This window comes from Triticum aestivum, chromosome 3A (assembly GCF_018294505.1).
Source record: "Triticum aestivum cultivar Chinese Spring chromosome 3A, IWGSC CS RefSeq v2.1, whole genome shotgun sequence".
Classification (NCBI taxonomy): domain Eukaryota; kingdom Viridiplantae; phylum Streptophyta; class Magnoliopsida; order Poales; family Poaceae; genus Triticum; species Triticum aestivum.
The window spans coordinates 549,925,913-549,945,681 of NC_057800.1; the positions used below are offsets into that span (position 1 = coordinate 549,925,913).

The following is a 19,769-nucleotide window of genomic DNA, read 5'->3' on the forward strand; positions in this document are numbered from 1 at the left end:
AATTTCTGCCGCGACCCTATAGTTACCTTGCCTTCAGTTCGTTTCCCATTATCAAACTATCAAAAATAGGTTACTCGATTTGCAAATGATTTTTCTCAACTCTTAACCACTATTTCAGCTCGGCAAATACTTATTTATAAACCTATATTGATTTATGGTACTAGTTACAGAAAATCCACCACACACTCCAGCTGACAAACAAGTGCATTCTCATTAAAAAATGGTATCGTAAATCACAAAGGAAGGTTCTGTGTTCTCCGATAAATGGAGGTATTACCACTGGTCACAATACTAGCGTGACATTCGGCAAGAAAGTGATCGCAGTAGGAATAAACCTCTAATTTTTCATCTGGCGAACATCAATGCTCAACAGCGAACCCTACGCGACATAAAAATTGTGTTGCTTCTGTTCTGTAGCTAGAACTCTATTTGGCAGCGCGTATAACAGTTCCAAGCCAATCGTCCGAGCTTGTGTTCACATCCCCCTTCAAGGCTCTCAGGGAGTGCTCAGTATCAACCTGCATCACAAAACAACTTTTGAACAAAAACTGTACTGCCGCATCATGAATTTAGTTATCGTTTTAGTTATGGTTTACAGTATGAGCAGAGGAAATATTCACACCTTTGTAATGTACACATCAACTCCAAGCCTAGCTATCACGGCAGCTTCCAGTATTTTGGTCTCCATTCCTCCAGTAGTGTCGTGTGCGGCTACTGATATCTCCACTGCAGTGAATCGCTGGATATGTTAGGCTTATACAAGCGATACTAGTTTACAAGCAGTACATCTGGATCATGAAATTAGCCTGTTCTCAGTCCAATAAACCATAATTTTGATGACAGCGACTCATGTTACAGATAATTTCTCCCTCAGAGCATTTCCCCCCCTTCAAACGATACATAAGAACAAAGAATGCATTCGGTTATGATTAGGTTGTCACTTGGGAAATCATCACTGACTACCTGGATCAAGCATTTTTTGTCTTATTTGATACAATTATGAACTTGAAATTGCTATGTTCAACCTCTGCAGGCTGTAGCGGCATGCCTTCATCAGTATATACTACACAACTATGCAGACATCAATCACTCAACCATCATGGTACACATGGAAGGGAGACATGATTATACCTCCTTTTCTGTTGCCTTGTAATGCAGGTTTTACAATCGACCAGCCTCCGTTGTCATCTACCTCTGTTAAGCAGCACATGTCAGTAAACTGGAATTGCATGTTTTTTCCTGCATTTCCCTACAATAATTGATGTATATCGACCAAGAAGATTACACATGCAGACAAAGTTGATCTACAACAGGTGGATACTAACCTATCTCTTTGAGAAGTACTGCATTGGGGTCAGTTGGAGGACGGTCATATACTCCATGAACATCTGTCTAAATATAAATTTTCAGAGAGCTATGTAAAAGTCTAAGTAACGAAAAACTTGACAAAACAATGAAACATATGAAGCATGGTGCATACAAATGAAATAAGATGAAGCCCATCTTATAACAACAAAATTGAATTATAAGAAAGAAGTCAGCAAGTTGCCATACTGTTACAATAAATGATCAAGTCATGGTAAGGAGACAAGGTAACAGTACCAGAAACACGACATATTTTGGAGTCAAAAGCTGTGCAAGGTGGCGTATAATGACATCCCCACTCAATATGGTGCAGTCCTGGTCATTTAATCCTAACATCAGTCTCAGTACAAGTGAACAAATAGTGTGTATGCCAACCTGTATGTGAATCTAAACAAGAATGTGGGCATAATCCAATTTAAAACTCACCAGCGATTCATCAAGAACAGCATCTCCGTGCAAAACCTGCGAGGAAATGGACCATTATTCTACACAGAAAACCATAGCTGCAAGTTTGTATTCTTCTTCATATGTAGATGGAAAAAGAACAGGTGGAAGTTAGGCGATGCTTCCCTTAATTCTCATAACGTTACTGAAAAACTGTCCGAGCTATTTCAAATGTCAGAACTGATCTATTACTTAACAATACACACAGAGCTATGTTGGGAACATATATGTATTGTGAATCATTGCAGCTTACCAAAAGCATCAGTGAAAGCTCCATGTAAACAATACTCATTAAACACAAGTCTAAAGAATATACTACTAATATCCAGAAACAACATTTTTGCCGCATATGATTCATATAATTATCGCACTTGAGCTGCAAACTTAGATCAAAGCAAATTTCTACAGAAATTATTACTCAAGAACCTAAGGTGCAGTAGCTTACAGGGACAAAGCCAGCATGGAGCGACTCAATGATTTGAGAAGCATTGGCTGATGCAAGCTGCAAATGCACATATGTCAACATCTTTGTTTACAGGATTAGACAAGAACTGTGTATTGTCAGGTGTCTATCCAAAGATGCAACAATCCTCTAGTTTGCTCACATTTCTTCGCTGAGTAGACCATCCACAAGCAAATGGTGACATCCCAACAGACGGTATTCCTTCTGCAGAAGCACTTCCACAAGTCATTTATTAACACTGATTCACACTTAACAAATTAATAGTTTTTGTAAAACATATATCACAAAATTGATACATAAGCTGGTCAGGTCATTGAAAATACATAGTAGATATATGAATTGTTATTATATGAACATGCATCCTTGCAATGTTAAGTAAAAACTTCAGATCACGACATAATTCATCCAGACAAAGGAACACACGCAGATCCCATGGAAAAATAATAATAAACATAATCATGAATTTTCAATACCTATTCAAGACGACACTAATGACAACACACTAGTTGATTACTTGACCATAATGACAGGTTACCATGATAAGCATGTAGCTGAATTATTAGCATAAAATGCACCAGTCTTCATTTCTATGTAGTGTACCTCTTGCCAAGGCTCTAACAATTTCCTGGTTGAGAGAAGTCACCTATGTTGCAACATATATATATTATTAGAACACTGTTTAAGCATTGCATCAAAGAAGCATGGCATACATCGACAAAATCCTGAAAAAAATTATGGAACTGGAAGTTACGATATCCACATGATAGTGAAATTTTAGAAGTACACCGTACTGAAATTCTTGTAGCCACAAAGCCAGCCTTCACCAGCGTTGAATGCAACCCTCCTTTATGTACTCCAGATCTACTTGCTTGGAAGTGGCCAAAAGAACCTGAAGTAGTAAATTCAGACAGAGGACTATTACGATCTTGATATCATGACACTAATTTTACAAACTCAAACTCTAGCAGCGCAATTATAGTTACAGGGATTACGGGTACCATATAACATTGGAACTGACCAACTTCCCTGGTTGTTCAGCACTGTCCTACAGGCAGACGCTAGAGACTATCAATCAGACCCATCGAATCCTAAAGTAGTGATCTAAACACTCTTATATTTCTTTACAGAGGGAGTATCTTCCAAGCAGGTTAGATGCACTAATAATCTAAGCATAGCTCGCTCACTAAGAGGCATGTCAAGGTCACTTGGTAGTTAGTGTCAATTCTGACAGCACATAGCATCCCAAATTATGTTCATCAGTTCATGTGGATTCTATACCCAAATCAGAAATCACCTAGTTCAGCTCATCAGCAAGCGTAAGACAGAGAGCCAGTGCCCAGAGGAGGCAACACAGATTCCGAGCTATATATACCTGCGCCGTGGACGACGACGAAGTTGCTGTCGAGACCCAGCCCCGCCATACCCGCGAACCCCTCCGCGTCCACGACCGGGTCGGCCGGATCGCCGGGCCTCCTGCTCCAGTCCATCCCCCTAGCCTTCTCCGGGGCGGCGCCGTCGGACATGGCCTGCCGCAGCTGCGCGCACGCCGACCGCAGGCTCTCCTCGTCGATGCTCTCCAGCTCCCCCTTGTTCGTGATGGCCGCTCCGCCTGCGCCAGCACAGAGTTCGTCGAATCAGCGCCGGCTGGAGAGGCGCACGCCGGTACAGAGGCACACAAGGAAACACACGGCTGGAGAGAGCACCTAGCTTAACGATGCAGCGGACAGGGCGGGGCTTCCGTGCCGCCTCCGCCATGGGAGCTCCTCTCCTCGTCCTCGCGCAGTCTCCGTCTCTCCGATGACCGCTCGGGAATCTGAGCACCACTTGAGTTCAGTTCAGCGTGACCATGGTCGGATCTACAGTGTGGACGCTACAGATTTTAGACCGGCCAGGCCATAGGAAATTACAGATGGGCCTGAGAAAGAAAGGCCCAACAAACTCGTCACTCCCGGCCCGTCTCAGCCGGCTAGCCCAACAAACACTGGGACAGACAGACGCACCGAGCCCCTGCTCGTCCCCGACCTCGGCGGCTCGGCTCCCGATCTCGCTGGCTCGCTGCCTGCCTCGCCGGACGCCGTCAGCCGTCGCTGCCCAGCGCTCGGCGCCACTGCGCTTCCCTGGCGCCCCTGCAAGAAGACACCGGCCGCCGCCCAGTCCGCTCTCCGCCGGCTCCGGCAGCAAGCCTTGAGCCCGATTTGAGGACTTGAGGTAAGTTGTCAACTGTGGCACTGCCCCTTCCCAATTCCTGATTCAGGCTTTGCACTTTGCTGTCTATTGCATCAATCAGGTGGAAGAGTCAAGTCTATTGCGTTAGCTAAACAACCGGACTTGCTATCCCGTACATGAACACACAGTCCTGTGAATACATGCACATAATTTTGCTATCCAGTACTTGAACACCTGATCAGTGACAAAATAATGATTTGTCCGATTGTTTGGCACTCTTAACAAGTTACTCTAATGACGCCACTCTTAACAAATTAACAATGCCACACAGTCTTTTTTGAACTTCTCAAGATATGTATTATGTAGTAGGAGTATTCTCTTATGCAAAATTGAGAATTTTAATATGTCTGTAAGACCATATTGATCTATTTCTTATGTGCTATTGGTAAACTAATTAGAACGTTGGCATGTCATATTTGTTGTCGAAAGAAAAAGATGGACCACCCTGTTTTAAAATCCTAGATCTCTCGCTCCAAGGTCTCTCCAATTAGACGCCGTTGACTGGCTCCTAGCCCTAGGTCGCCGGCTCTCCGACACCTCCTCTAAGGCTGCTGTCTGTTCGCCAAAGCCTCCTCTCAGGTCGCAGTCTGCTAGCCGCTCTCTCTGGCATCCCAGGGCGCCGCTCCCTCCCGGCTCGCCACGCACTCGCCTCGTCCCTTCAGTGTAGGCCAGTGATATTTAGCAAATGAACTACGTATTCAGATGTGTATGATTGAAGGTTTGTGTTACATGCTTACTTGCAATACCACATTTATCTTACGTCTTCTGTGTTCGCACTTGAAAGCGCAGGAGGTGTACAATGAGGCTGTTGAAAGCGGAGGAGTTGTTCCGGAAATTGCTTGAGGGTGGGTCCAAGAAGCAGCCTCGGCTTCTCGGGCTCGATGTTGGTAGTAAGTACGTTGGGCTGGCAGTTTCTGATCAGAAAAACAGGATTGCCTTGCCTCTAAGGTATGGGCTTCTAGCAATTGGTGTTGAGGACGTGTTTCTTGATGCAAATGTAAGTGGTCATGTATGCTTGTAAGTAATGCACAAGAATGGTTATATTCCATTCCTCTTAATGGCTTAATGGAGCGGAGTATTTACAGTCTATTCACTGAATGTTTGAAATTTTTTCTGTAAGTAATAGTAGTATAGTACAAACCATCACCCTGTTGGAATTGGACTGTCCAACCGCAAACAAAGCACTACTAGTAATTCATTGAATTTGTATGCGGGCTTACTCTATGCATGATTGTGTTAGGACTAGAGCGATGTCTGCATGTTAATGTTAGCATAACTTCATTTTATATGAAATGACTGTAGACCTTCAATTTTGTTAGGAAAAAACTAGTGTTGTGGTTTACAAAATCCTGTGACGCACATTTCTATTTTGGGGACCTGTTTCAATCACACAACTTCTTTGCTTTCATATTTATGTGCTCTGTAAGGCTTGTTTGGATAGTAATCATGACTTTCCTGTGTTTGATATGTTTCACCCAGACCAAGAGAGTGGCTTGACTCAGTATAGTCATGATTGTCATTGCCATTATTTTCCCAGTTTCTTGGACATGGGATGTCATCTTAATTCTGCAATGATGTGCTTGGTCTATTGTCGTGAGTACTTACATCTTGAGAGAAAAAATATATTATGATAGCCCAGTAGCTTCTCTTTTCTATAATTTGGTGATGAGATAGATGACACGCTTGCATTTCCTTAATAAGGTAAAATTACATATTGGGATTGACAAGTGCATTGATATTCTGCAGTGTCTTGGGTAGGACAAAGACAAACATTAATTTGATGGCAGATGATTTCAAAACACTGGTATGTTATACTTGTTCACGTTTAAAACTTACTGGTAAACACAAGATCAAGTACTCAATAAAAAAATATCATTTTGTTCTGTAATTAATGCTTGTCCACTCCCTCCACCATTTTTCAAAAATTATCTTTCATTGAAACTGATTTTGCATTCTGAAAATGCAAATTTTGCTTCAACTTAATGTGTAAAACCGAAAAAGGAAATGTGCTCTTATTGGCATTAAGTCAGGGTTTCAGGTCTATCTGTATTGGCTTCTTTACTCAAGTTACCCATTTCATTTACCTTTCTAAGATATTTAAGGGTGACATTGATAATTGACCACAAACAAATCAAAACAGCATCATATGTAGAAAGGGTATATTTTTTTGTGTATCTAGCTGTACAGAAAAGATTCTCACCTCTGATAGGCTTTTAATCTGTGGATGGGCAAAATAACTATTGGTCCCACTTTGCAAAATTCAACAAAAAAAATTCCAGGCTTGTTATATCGCAATGCTGGTGCTAACTTGGAGTGTCATGGCCTCGTGGATGGTTATCACAACTCTTAACTTAGATTTGTGCATAGAATGGAGCTGATGCAGGCTTGGTCGAAGCTAATTTACAGATGTGCGCTGGGAGCCAGCAAACACTAAAATCGGCTAGTATTGTCAATCTTATGGCGCATCCGGAATAAGAGGAGTATGTAGAATCTTCTAGCAGAAAGAGAAGATATATGCGACATATAGTCCAGAAGTTCAAGCGAAAGCCATCACCTGGCAAAGCATGCACAGATAGCATGAAGGAGATATTACCCAAATATGTTAGCCTTTCAATACTGCACCAAATATTTTTGCCAATAATATGCAGGAGAACTGCATATAATTTATTAAGAAGCAATACTGCACCATATTATGCATAGATAACTGTTATGGCCGGTTTAGCTAGGCCCACCGGGCAATCTTAGCCCACAAGTTATCTTAGGTTAATTCTTATGCAAGTTATCTAGGTTATAAATATAGACTGTAAGACTCCTTTTGGAATTAAGCAAGAAGCAATCAATATTTGCTCGGCTTCCCTTAAGGAGCCGGGAGACCTAAACCATAGCCGCCTCTTGCATCCGCCGCCGTCGCACCAGCCGCAAGGACGGCGCCCAGCCGCCGGCCGCCGCGCAATCTCCTACGACCTCCTCCCTCCTTTCCTTACAGGCTACGCCCTAGATCGGGTAGAACCCTAGTTTCTACCAATTTGGTATCCAGAGACTCGGGTTCGATCATGTCGTCATCAACACCCACGCCGCCGCTGCCCATCATCACCACCGCCCCGATGACCACTGCCAGGTCCCCAACGCCGCCGGCCCTGATCACCTCCGCGCCGCCGACAACCTGCGTCTTCACGCCGGAGGAGATGACCAGCACCCTGCAGGACCTCATGACGGCCGTCCAGGGCATCTCCCTGTACTTGGCCTGCCCGCACACCACCCCGCTGGCTGCGGCCCCCGCCTACAGCCACCCGGCGACGCACTGGCCGATCCAAAACGCGTCGGGCCCGAGCGGGACGCCCCTACTGCCGTTCCAGGCAGGCTACACCGGCGGGCCCCCGTCGCTGCTGCACCTGCCTTGGTACTCGGTACCCGCGGCGATCGCCGGGGCCCATCCGTCGCTCCAGCCGCCGCCCGCCCCAGCGCCGTCCTGGCCGCAGTGGCCCGCGCCGGTTCTCGCGGCGCCACCCGCGCCTCCCGCGCCCGCCCCAGCGCCGCAGTGGCCGCAGTGGCCCGCGTCGGCCCCAGCCGCGCCGGTCCAGCTCCCACCGCAGCCGCCCAGCTCCGGACTGGGCCAGTCCACGCCGGGAGGACTTCCGATCCAGCAGATCCGGTTTCCGCCGTCACCGTCCCCGATCCCGGCCTGGCTAACCGGGACGTCGCCACCGCCAGTTTACACAGAGGCCGGGGACCCACCGGTACCCACGCTGCAGTCTGGGGCCTCGTCCGGCTCCGCGGGGGCCTACGACGGCCTCCCCACCGTTGACCGGGCACCGTCATCATCACTGCTCCGCACCGCCAAGCCGGTCGGCCATGGCGCGCCGACCCAAACGCCGCCACGGTTCGCTAGGATCGATTTTGCCACTTATGACGGCACGGAGGACCCGCTTAACTGGCTCAACCAGTGTGAGCAGTTTTTCCGTGGCTAGCGCACGCTCGCGTCGGAGCGCACTTGGCTGACATCCTACCACCTCCGCGGTGCAGCCCAGACCTGGTACTATGCCCTCGAGCAGGATGAGGGCAGCATGCCCCCTTGGGAGCGCTTCCGCGAGCTCTGCCTCCTTCGCTTTGGGCCTCCGGTTCGGGGGAGCCGCCTGGTGGAGCTCGGCCGCCTTCCCTTCACCTCCACGGTGTAGGACTTCGCCGACCGTTTCCAGGCCATGGCATGCCATGCGTCGGGCGTGATGCCGCAGCAGCGGACCGACCTCTTTGTCGGTGGACTTCCGGATCACATCCGCGTGGACGTGGAGCTTCGGGGACCCCAGGATCTCCAGTCGGCCATGTACTACGCCCGCGTGTTCGAATCACCATCCCGGACCACTGGGTCGCTACCCGGGCCGGATTCCGTGCAGGGTCGGCCTGCGCAAGCTTCTGCGGCACCCCTCGCCGCGACCGCGGCGCGCCCGTTCCACCGGCTCACCTCAGCCGAGCTACTCGAGCGTCGCCGCCAAGGGCTGTGCTTCAACTGCGACGAGCCCTACACGCCCGGCCATGCCTGCCCGCGACTCTTCTACCTGGAGGTTGCAGACTACATTCCGGAGGACGCCGTCGCCGCCGACCTGGCCGCCCCAGCTGTCGAGAAGGTGTTTGACGCTGGTTGATCGCCTCGAGGAGTTCCGCAAGCGCTTCCCCACCTTATAGCTCGAGGACGAGCTGTTTGTGCAGGCAGGGAGAAGTGTTATGGCCGGTTTAGCTAGGCCCACCGGGCAATCTTAGCCCACAAGTTATCTTAGGTTAATTCTTATGCAAGTTATCTAGGTTATAAATATAGACTGTAAGACTCCTTTTGGAATTAAGCAAGAAGCAATCAATATTTGCTCGGCTTCCCTTAAGGAGCCGGGAGACCTAAACCCTAGCCGCCTCTTGTGTCCGCCGCCGTCGCACCAGCCGCAAGGACGGCGCCCAGCCGCCGGCCGCCGCGCAATCTCCTCCAACCTCCTCCCTCCTTTCCTTACAGGCTACGCCCTAGATCGGGTAGAACCCTAGTTTCTACCAATAACTCATTTAGGCTCCGTTGGGCATCTAGTGGCCTTTCAAGTGTAGCTTTGCTATTATCCTTTTTTAGAACCATAACAAAACTATCTTACTAGAGTTAGTAAGGATTCTTATAGATTTCAAATCACAGTGCGGCACAGCACATCAAACACTGGTAGTAGTGTTTGACAAGTTTACAAACTTAGTGATTTCTCATTCATTACTTTTTTCAGTTGTTCCATATGTTATATTTTTTTCTGGATTTCTGACCTCTCTTTAATTTTCAGTTATGCATATTGAAGATAAAGCCATTTTTTGTTTTGTGAATAGGTTGAAAACTATTCCCTTGCTGGGCTTGTTGTGGGTTATCCATTCAACCTACAGGGTCAATCTTCTCCAGATGTATGGTGCCCTTTTGGTAGTATAGTTCACCTCCTGTTTCACTTTATGTTTTCTAATGTTTCTTTTTCTGTAAAACAGGCATCACAAGTAAGCCTTCTTGTAGGAGAACTTTGTAAAACTGGGAAACTTGATGATTTGAGCTACACATATTGGGATGAAAATTTTACCTCAAAGGTGATAGCTCTTTTTCCTCTGTGTGCCTTCTTATTCAAATAGGATAAGGTGTGGACTGCAGTACTGTTTTGGCCATCGGATACATTTTAGTTTTTAAGACTGCTATTGGGCTGTTTTGTGGGGAAATGACTGTCATGTCTCTTTTACAAGTATTTGGTTGTGAAGTTTTCTGACCGACCTTGCTTTTTGGTTCAAATGATGCTGTTTCTCCAGTGCGTAGAAGCCCTTTTAAATCCTCTGAAACTAAATGATCCAGTTGAGACCAAAACAATGACAGATAAATTTGCTGCAGTTTGCATACTCCAGGTACGCCCACCAAATCAAGGATGGCATCATACTCCAATCACTCGGTTCATGTTTTCAGTTGACATAATCATTATAGTAGATCTTTGGGCCATTCGGTTGAGAACTGCTATTAGTCGCATTGAGAATTTCCTTTGTGGGCAGGGTTATTTAGATAACATGAACAGGGCATTGAGATCTGCAGATAAGTGTGACTCAGCTTCTGGTAAGTGCTTCTTTGTATAGTGTGGCCTCTTTGTTTGTTTCTTTCTTGTGCGTGTGTGTGTGTGACAACTGACATCTTTGTTGTTTACAATTTGCATAGGTCAATGAACATTTGCCTCTTAAAGGTTCTTCAGCCTTGCAGTCTTTGGTCGAAGCATGGTTCTGAAAGCATTTCCGTTTCCTGTAACATTCAGTTGGTCGAGATGTAGGTGCAGAGCTGACATATTCCGCTGACAGCACATCACCTGTGCAAATTAGTCGTAACTGATGCTAATCTATTTGGAAGATCCCTTCTCCCCTTTCCTTACAACCTCAGTCCGCTTATGAGATTCTCGGCATAAGCTGATGATGATGCCCCATGCCATTGCATGGCCACCGAAATGCTTGCCTGTTCCCGTCCTCTAATTTCCACAAATTAAGCGCACAGATGCTTTGTTAGCAGCCCGGGCAGTTAACCCCCATCCTGCGGCCTTCGGTTTGCTTGTCGACCCAAGAACGGTCAGGTGATGGTGCCAGGTGCACCTGGAGTGGAGTGAGCCATATCCCAGCGTATGCCTACTGAACATGTGTAACGCTCCGGACACACCCGCCCGTGGTCGTTATTCCTGGCAGGATCTAGACTGGCCCTACAGATCAATACTAGTCTTTTCTACGCACTTTGTCCTCACTCATGCGCACCTGGAAGGAACTTCCCGGTCGGTCACCCATCCTGACACTACTTCAAGCTGAACACGAACTTTGGAGTTCTGTCCGAATGAGCTATCGAAAAAGAAAGAATTCCTTATTGATATGAATAGTCTATCATCCCTAATAAGCCAAGTCATCACAACATGTCCAACTCCAATTCGTCTTGGTACGCTACTTGTGCTCACTGGGCGCGTTCCTGGGACGTGCCATATATTCGCGTCGTGTTCCTCTCTCTCTCTCTTGTTGGATTGTCTGATCAAAAGATAGACAATGCAACATCGTAAAGAATTTCGCGATATAATCCCGTGGAGCTCTACCGGCTGACATGTTCGTTGCTTGCACACAAGAGATCGCAAGTGTGATCCTACCAGGAAAGTTAGGCTCATAAGTTATTAGGTAATACATGAGCCGCATACCCGATAAGTTACTTACAAACACCATGGTAAATTTGATCAAAGGGGAAAATATTAAAAAAAACATACCCTGGTTACTTATGTGAAAATAGCACGATAATATACGAACCACATACCTAATAACTTACATAAGACACCGTGTTAAATTTAACCAAGGGTGAAAAGGTTGTTGAAAAATACCCCTCATTAACTTCTATGTAAATAACATGGTAATATACGACCAACATAGTTGATAACTTAGGTGAAAATATTGTGGTAATTTGCATCTGAAAAGGAGGGAAGAGGATGATCGGGTTTGTGAACCATGTGAACCGGCGTGAAACGTGCAGAAAAAATGATGGAACTAGGGCGTAAAGTCCTGAAACCTGGACAAGTGAGGCCACTGGTTTGGATTTTCAGTTATCGACCGTTGTCTTTTTTTTCAATCTCGTCTCAGGAAGATACAATTTCCATGTAACTCTTGTAGAATCAGCAAAGGGAGCTAGATCAGCTGGTTGTTGTTGTTACATTTAGTATGGTAGGTTGTGGTTTCAATCCTCTTGTAAGGCCTGTGTTTTTCTTTTTTTTTAAACTGCAGATAGTTCGGGTGCAGCGACCTAGAAAACCGGGGAGAGCACGCAACCTCGTGTGTGGGGAGGAGAAAATCGGATCGAAGGAGGGGGTTCGTTCGGGAGGTGTGGTACTTTTTGCAATCTGCCACATGATTGACAGTTATCACATTCCATATATATATATATATATATATATATATATATATATATATATATATATATATATATATAAATGAAACGTAAACAATATATGGATGATGCTGTCATTCCATTAAGTGTTAATTCATCAACCAATACATAACGTGTGTTTGAACTGATTCCACTCAAAATATGCTTGGAGTGTACATGTATGCTAAAGAAAGATATATGCTTTACTAGTGGAGTTTCTTAACAAATCAGGACCAATTTGGTCTGTGTTGTAAGCAATAGTAGTATGCTGGAGAAAGGAAGGGACTGGAGCCAATGGCCCGGAGCATAATATATCAGGCGTCCATCCGCATCAACGGCTCTCCAATTAATACTTGTGTGATTCTAAGGCTGACACGGTGACCATAGCAAGTCAGGGAACACAAATTAGTATTCCTTTCGTAAAGAAATATAAAAAGCGTTTAGAGCACTATGAACTAAAAGCTATTATATTTCTTTACAGAGGGAGTATTAGTAATACTCAGTTTCATGCACTCCGGTAGGCCACAAAACTACACATATTGGGATGAAAATTTTACCTCAAAGGTGATAGCTCTTTTTCCTCTGTGTGCCTTCTTATTCAAATAGGATAAGGTGTGGACTGCAGTACTGTTTTGGCCATCGGATACATTTTAGTTTTTAAGACTGCTATTGGGCTGTTTTGTGGGGAAATGACTGTCATGTCTCTTTTACAAGTATTTGGTTGTGAAGTTTTCTGACCGACCTTGCTTTTTGGTTCAAATGATGCTGTTTCTCCAGTGCGTAGAAGCCCTTTTAAATCCTCTGAAACTAAATGATCCAGTTGAGACCAAAACAATGACAGATAAATTTGCTGCAGTTTGCATACTCCAGGTACGCCCACCAAATCAAGGATGGCATCATACTCCAATCACTCGGTTCATGTTTTCAGTTGACATAATCATTATAGTAGATCTTTGGGCCATTCGGTTGAGAACTGCTATTAGTCGCATTGAGAATTTCCTTTGTGGGCAGGGTTATTTAGATAACATGAACAGGGCATTGAGATCTGCAGATAAGTGTGACTCAGCTTCTGGTAAGTGCTTCTTTGTATAGTGTGGCCTCTTTGTTTGTTTCTTTCTTGTGCGTGTGTGTGTGTGACAACTGACATCTTTGTTGTTTACAATTTGCATAGGTCAATGAACATTTGCCTCTTAAAGGTTCTTCAGCCTTGCAGTCTTTGGTCGAAGCATGGTTCTGAAAGCATTTCCGTTTCCTGTAACATTCAGTTGGTCGAGATGTAGGTGCAGAGCTGACATATTCCGCTGACAGCACATCACCTGTGCAAATTAGTCGTAACTGATGCTAATCTATTTGGAAGATCCCTTCTCCCCTTTCCTTACAACCTCAGTCCGCTTATGAGATTCTCGGCATAAGCTGATGATGATGCCCCATGCCATTGCATGGCCACCGAAATGCTTGCCTGTTCCCGTCCTCTAATTTCCACAAATTAAGCGCACAGATGCTTTGTTAGCAGCCCGGGCAGTTAACCCCCATCCTGCGGCCTTCGGTTTGCTTGTCGACCCAAGAACGGTCAGGTGATGGTGCCAGGTGCACCTGGAGTGGAGTGAGCCATATCCCAGCGTATGCCTACTGAACATGTGTAACGCTCCGGACACACCCGCCCGTGGTCGTTATTCCTGGCAGGATCTAGACTGGCCCTACAGATCAATACTAGTCTTTTCTACGCACTTTGTCCTCACTCATGCGCACCTGGAAGGAACTTCCCGGTCGGTCACCCATCCTGACACTACTTCAAGCTGAACACGAACTTTGGAGTTCTGTCCGAATGAGCTATCGAAAAAGAAAGAATTCCTTATTGATATGAATAGTCTATCATCCCTAATAAGCCAAGTCATCACAACATGTCCAACTCCAATTCGTCTTGGTACGCTACTTGTGCTCACTGGGCGCGTTCCTGGGACGTGCCATATATTCGCGTCGTGTTCCTCTCTCTCTCTCTTGTTGGATTGTCTGATCAAAAGATAGACAATGCAACATCGTAAAGAATTTCGCGATATAATCCCGTGGAGCTCTACCGGCTGACATGTTCGTTGCTTGCACACAAGAGATCGCAAGTGTGATCCTACCAGGAAAGTTAGGCTCATAAGTTATTAGGTAATACATGAGCCGCATACCCGATAAGTTACTTACAAACACCATGGTAAATTTGATCAAAGGGGAAAATATTAAAAAAAACATACCCTGGTTACTTATGTGAAAATAGCACGATAATATACGAACCACATACCTAATAACTTACATAAGACACCGTGTTAAATTTAACCAAGGGTGAAAAGGTTGTTGAAAAATACCCCTCATTAACTTCTATGTAAATAACATGGTAATATACGACCAACATAGTTGATAACTTAGGTGAAAATATTGTGGTAATTTGCATCTGAAAGGAGGGAAGAGGATGATCGGGTTTGTGAACCATGTGAACCGGCGTGAAACGTGCAGAAAAAATGATGGAACTAGGGCGTAAAGTCCTGAAACCTGGACAAGTGAGGCCACTGGTTTGGATTTTCAGTTATCGACCGTTGTCTTTTTTTTCAATCTCGTCTCAGGAAGATACAATTTCCATGTAACTCTTGTAGAATCAGCAAAGGGAGCTAGATCAGCTGGTTGTTGTTGTTACATTTAGTATGGTAGGTTGTGGTTTCAATCCTCTTGTAAGGCCTGTGTTTTTCTTTTTTTTTAAACTGCAGATAGTTCGGGTGCAGCGACCTAGAAAACCGGGGAGAGCACGCAACCTCGTGTGTGGGGAGGAGAAAATCGGATCGAAGGAGGGGGTTCGTTCGGGAGGTGTGGTACTTTTTGCAATCTGCCACATGATTGACAGTTATCACATTCCATATATATATATATATATATATATATATATATATATATATATATATATATATAAATGAAACGTAAACAATATATGGATGATGCTGTCATTCCATTAAGTGTTAATTCATCAACCAATACATAACGTGTGTTTGAACTGATTCCACTCAAAATATGCTTGGAGTGTACATGTATGCTAAAGAAAGATATATGCTTTACTAGTGGAGTTTCTTAACAAATCAGGACCAATTTGGTCTGTGTTGTAAGCAATAGTAGTATGCTGGAGAAAGGAAGGGACTGGAGCCAATGGCCCGGAGCATAATATATCAGGCGTCCATCCGCATCAACGGCTCTCCAATTAATACTTGTGTGATTCTAAGGCTGACACGGTGACCATAGCAAGTCAGGGAACACAAATTAGTATTCCTTTCGTAAAGAAATATAAAAAGCGTTTAGAGCACTATGAACTAAAAGCTATTATATTTCTTTACAGAGGGAGTATTAGTAATACTCAGTTTCATGCACTCCGGTAGGCCACAAAACTACACATATTGGGATGAAAATTTTACCTCAAAGGTGATAGCTCTTTTTCCTCTGTGTGCCTTCTTATTCAAATAGGATAAGGTGTGGACTGCAGTACTGTTTTGGCCATCGGATACATTTTAGTTTTTAAGACTGCTATTGGGCTGTTTTGTGGGGAAATGACTGTCATGTCTCTTTTACAAGTATTTGGTTGTGAAGTTTTCTGACCGACCTTGCTTTTTGGTTCAAATGATGCTGTTTCTCCAGTGCGTAGAAGCCCTTTTAAATCCTCTGAAACTAAATGATCCAGTTGAGACCAAAACAATGACAGATAAATTTGCTGCAGTTTGCATACTCCAGGTACGCCCACCAAATCAAGGATGGCATCATACTCCAATCACTCGGTTCATGTTTTCAGTTGACATAATCATTATAGTAGATCTTTGGGCCATTCGGTTGAGAACTGCTATTAGTCGCATTGAGAATTTCCTTTGTGGGCAGGGTTATTTAGATAACATGAACAGGGCATTGAGATCTGCAGATAAGTGTGACTCAGCTTCTGGTAAGTGCTTCTTTGTATAGTGTGGCCTCTTTGTTTGTTTCTTTCTTGTGCGTGTGTGTGTGTGACAACTGACATCTTTGTTGTTTACAATTTGCATAGGTCAATGAACATTTGCCTCTTAAAGGTTCTTCAGCCTTGCAGTCTTTGGTCGAAGCATGGTTCTGAAAGCATTTCCGTTTCCTGTAACATTCAGTTGGTCGAGATGTAGGTGCAGAGCTGACATATTCCGCTGACAGCACATCACCTGTGCAAATTAGTCGTAACTGATGCTAATCTATTTGGAAGATCCCTTCTCCCCTTTCCTTACAACCTCAGTCCGCTTATGAGATTCTCGGCATAAGCTGATGATGATGCCCCATGCCATTGCATGGCCACCGAAATGCTTGCCTGTTCCCGTCCTCTAATTTCCACAAATTAAGCGCACAGATGCTTTGTTAGCAGCCCGGGCAGTTAACCCCCATCCTGCGGCCTTCGGTTTGCTTGTCGACCCAAGAACGGTCAGGTGATGGTGCCAGGTGCACCTGGAGTGGAGTGAGCCATATCCCAGCGTATGCCTACTGAACATGTGTAACGCTCCGGACACACCCGCCCGTGGTCGTTATTCCTGGCAGGATCTAGACTGGCCCTACAGATCAATACTAGTCTTTTCTACGCACTTTGTCCTCACTCATGCGCACCTGGAAGGAACTTCCCGGTCGGTCACCCATCCTGACACTACTTCAAGCTGAACACGAACTTTGGAGTTCTGTCCGAATGAGCTATCGAAAAAGAAAGAATTCCTTATTGATATGAATAGTCTATCATCCCTAATAAGCCAAGTCATCACAACATGTCCAACTCCAATTCGTCTTGGTACGCTACTTGTGCTCACTGGGCGCGTTCCTGGGACGTGCCATATATTCGCGTCGTGTTCCTCTCTCTCTCTCTTGTTGGATTGTCTGATCAAAAGATAGACAATGCAACATCGTAAAGAATTTCGCGATATAATCCCGTGGAGCTCTACCGGCTGACATGTTCGTTGCTTGCACACAAGAGATCGCAAGTGTGATCCTACCAGGAAAGTTAGGCTCATAAGTTATTAGGTAATACATGAGCCGCATACCCGATAAGTTACTTACAAACACCATGGTAAATTTGATCAAAGGGGAAAATATTAAAAAAAACATACCCTGGTTACTTATGTGAAAATAGCACGATAATATACGAACCACATACCTAATAACTTACATAAGACACCGTGTTAAATTTAACCAAGGGTGAAAAGGTTGTTGAAAAATACCCCTCATTAACTTCTATGTAAATAACATGGTAATATACGACCAACATAGTTGATAACTTAGGTGAAAATATTGTGGTAATTTGCATCTGAAAAGGAGGGAAGAGGATGATCGGGTTTGTGAACCATGTGAACCGGCGTGAAACGTGCAGAAAAAATGATGGAACTAGGGCGTAAAGTCCTGAAACCTGGACAAGTGAGGCCACTGGTTTGGATTTTCAGTTATCGACCGTTGTCTTTTTTTTCAATCTCGTCTCAGGAAGATACAATTTCCATGTAACTCTTGTAGAATCAGCAAAGGGAGCTAGATCAGCTGGTTGTTGTTGTTACATTTAGTATGGTAGGTTGTGGTTTCAATCCTCTTGTAAGGCCTGTGTTTTTCTTTTTTTTTAAACTGCAGATAGTTCGGGTGCAGCGACCTAGAAAACCGGGGAGAGCACGCAACCTCGTGTGTGGGGAGGAGAAAATCGGATCGAAGGAGGGGGTTCGTTCGGGAGGTGTGGTACTTTTTGCAATCTGCCACATGATTGACAGTTATCACATTCCATATATATATATATATATATATATATATATATATATATATATATATAAATGAAACGTAAACAATATATGGATGATGCTGTCATTCCATTAAGTGTTAATTCATCAACCAATACATAACGTGTGTTTGAACTGATTCCACTCAAAATATGCTTGGAGTGTACATGTATGCTAAAGAAAGATATATGCTTTACTAGTGGAGTTTCTTAACAAATCAGGACCAATTTGGTCTGTGTTGTAAGCAATAGTAGTATGCTGGAGAAAGGAAGGGACTGGAGCCAATGGCCCGGAGCATAATATATCAGGCGTCCATCCGCATCAACGGCTCTCCAATTAATACTTGTGTGATTCTAAGGCTGACACGGTGACCATAGCAAGTCAGGGAACACAAATTAGTATTCCTTTCGTAAAGAAATATAAAAAGCGTTTAGAGCACTATGAACTAAAAGCTATTATATTTCTTTACAGAGGGAGTATTAGTAATACTCAGTTTCATGCACTCCGGTAGGCCACAAAACTACACATATTGGGATGAAAATTTTACCTCAAAGGTGATAGCTCTTTTTCCTCTGTGTGCCTTCTTATTCAAATAGGATAAGGTGTGGACTGCAGTACTGTTTTGGCCATCGGATACATTTTAGTTTTTAAGACTGCTATTGGGCTGTTTTGTGGGGAAATGACTGTCATGTCTCTTTTACAAGTATTTGGTTGTGAAGTTTTCTGACCGACCTTGCTTTTTGGTTCAAATGATGCTGTTTCTCCAGTGCGTAGAAGCCCTTTTAAATCCTCTGAAACTAAATGATCCAGTTGAGACCAAAACAATGACAGATAAATTTGCTGCAGTTTGCATACTCCAGGTACGCCCACCAAATCAAGGATGGCATCATACTCCAATCACTCGGTTCATGTTTTCAGTTGACATAATCATTATAGTAGATCTTTGGGCCATTCGGTTGAGAACTGCTATTAGTCGCATTGAGAATTTCCTTTGTGGGCAGGGTTATTTAGATAACATGAACAGGGCATTGAGATCTGCAGATAAGTGTGACTCAGCTTCTGGTAAGTGCTTCTTTGTATAGTGTGGCCTCTTTGTTTGTTTCTTTCTTGTGCGTGTGTGTGTGTGACAACTGACATCTTTGTTGTTTACAATTTGCATAGGTCAATGAACATTTGCCTCTTAAAGGTTCTTCAGCCTTGCAGTCTTTGGTCGAAGCATGGTTCTGAAAGCATTTCCGTTTCCTGTAACATTCAGTTGGTCGAGATGTAGGTGCAGAGCTGACATATTCCGCTGACAGCACATCACCTGTGCAAATTAGTCGTAACTGATGCTAATCTATTTGGAAGATCCCTTCTCCCCTTTCCTTACAACCTCAGTCCGCTTATGAGATTCTCGGCATAAGCTGATGATGATGCCCCATGCCATTGCATGGCCACCGAAATGCTTGCCTGTTCCCGTCCTCTAATTTCCACAAATTAAGCGCACAGATGCTTTGTTAGCAGCCCGGGCAGTTAACCCCCATCCTGCGGCCTTCGGTTTGCTTGTCGACCCAAGAACGGTCAGGTGATGGTGCCAGGTGCACCT

At 44.5% G+C, this 19,769-nt stretch overlaps 2 protein-coding genes and 3 long non-coding RNA genes across 6 annotated transcripts; 4 read left to right on the plus strand and 1 right to left on the minus strand.

Annotated features, from left to right (window-relative positions):
- Positions 1-192: 192 nt before the first annotated feature.
- Positions 193-4,136, minus strand: LOC123062154 (isopentenyl phosphate kinase). The gene is made up of 12 exons (XM_044485522.1): positions 3,976-4,136; positions 3,645-3,881; positions 3,064-3,161; positions 2,873-2,915; positions 2,415-2,476; positions 2,255-2,311; positions 1,792-1,827; positions 1,603-1,680; positions 1,326-1,392; positions 1,132-1,194; positions 623-726; positions 193-518 (listed from the first exon to the last, which is right to left on the minus strand). The coding sequence occupies exons 1-12, from the start codon at positions 4,025-4,027 to the stop codon at positions 426-428; spliced, it is 990 nt and encodes a 329-aa protein (XP_044341457.1). The 5' UTR covers positions 4,028-4,136; the 3' UTR covers positions 193-425.
- Positions 4,137-4,233: 97 nt separating this feature from the next.
- LOC123062155 (putative pre-16S rRNA nuclease) lies at positions 4,234-10,901 on the plus strand. Of its 2 annotated transcripts, none has more exons than XM_044485524.1 (8): positions 4,234-4,480; positions 5,283-5,446; positions 6,245-6,302; positions 9,842-9,913; positions 9,992-10,087; positions 10,301-10,393; positions 10,535-10,595; positions 10,695-10,901. In XM_044485524.1, the coding sequence occupies exons 2-8, from the start codon at positions 5,298-5,300 to the stop codon at positions 10,700-10,702; spliced, it is 537 nt and encodes a 178-aa protein (XP_044341459.1). In that variant the 5' UTR covers positions 4,234-4,480; positions 5,283-5,297; the 3' UTR covers positions 10,703-10,901. The 2 variants fall into 2 exon arrangements, with proteins under 2 accessions (XP_044341459.1, XP_044341458.1); XM_044485523.1 differs by having other exon boundaries at positions 5,288-5,446.
- A 2,042-nt stretch (positions 10,902-12,943) lies between these two features.
- On the plus strand, positions 12,944-13,791 carry LOC123062156 (uncharacterized). Its single transcript, XR_006429555.1, has 4 exons — positions 12,944-12,977; positions 13,191-13,283; positions 13,425-13,485; positions 13,585-13,791. It is a non-coding gene; the product is annotated as an uncharacterized lncRNA (long non-coding RNA).
- Positions 13,792-15,826: 2,035 nt separating this feature from the next.
- Positions 15,827-16,674, plus strand: LOC123062157 (uncharacterized). The gene is made up of 4 exons (XR_006429556.1): positions 15,827-15,860; positions 16,074-16,166; positions 16,308-16,368; positions 16,468-16,674. It is a non-coding gene; the product is annotated as an uncharacterized lncRNA (long non-coding RNA).
- A 2,030-nt stretch (positions 16,675-18,704) lies between these two features.
- LOC123062158 (uncharacterized) lies at positions 18,705-19,552 on the plus strand. Its single transcript, XR_006429557.1, has 4 exons — positions 18,705-18,738; positions 18,952-19,044; positions 19,186-19,246; positions 19,346-19,552. It is a non-coding gene; the product is annotated as an uncharacterized lncRNA (long non-coding RNA).
- Positions 19,553-19,769: the final 217 nt, after the last annotated feature.

Bases quoted from the DNA above. Each gene is read 5' to 3' on its own strand.
- LOC123062154 (XM_044485522.1), bottom strand. From the start codon at position 4,027: ATGGCGGAGGCGGCACGGAAGCCCCGCCCTGTCCGCTGCATCGTTAAG. The intron at 2,312-2,414 runs GTGAGCAAACTA...GTGCATTTGCAG, and splicing joins GGTCTACTCAGCGAAGAAAT to CTTGCATCAGCCAATGCTTC. The intron at 1,681-1,791 runs GTGAGTTTTAAA...TTAAATGACCAG, and splicing joins CTGTTCTTGATGAATCGCTG to GACTGCACCATATTGAGTGG.
- LOC123062155 (XM_044485524.1), top strand. From the start codon at position 5,298: ATGAGGCTGTTGAAAGCGGAGGAGTTGTTCCGGAAATTGCTTGAGGGT. The intron at 6,303-9,841 runs GTATGTTATACT...TTTTGTGAATAG, and splicing joins CAGATGATTTCAAAACACTG to GTTGAAAACTATTCCCTTGC. The intron at 10,394-10,534 runs GTACGCCCACCA...CTTTGTGGGCAG, and splicing joins CTGCAGTTTGCATACTCCAG to GGTTATTTAGATAACATGAA.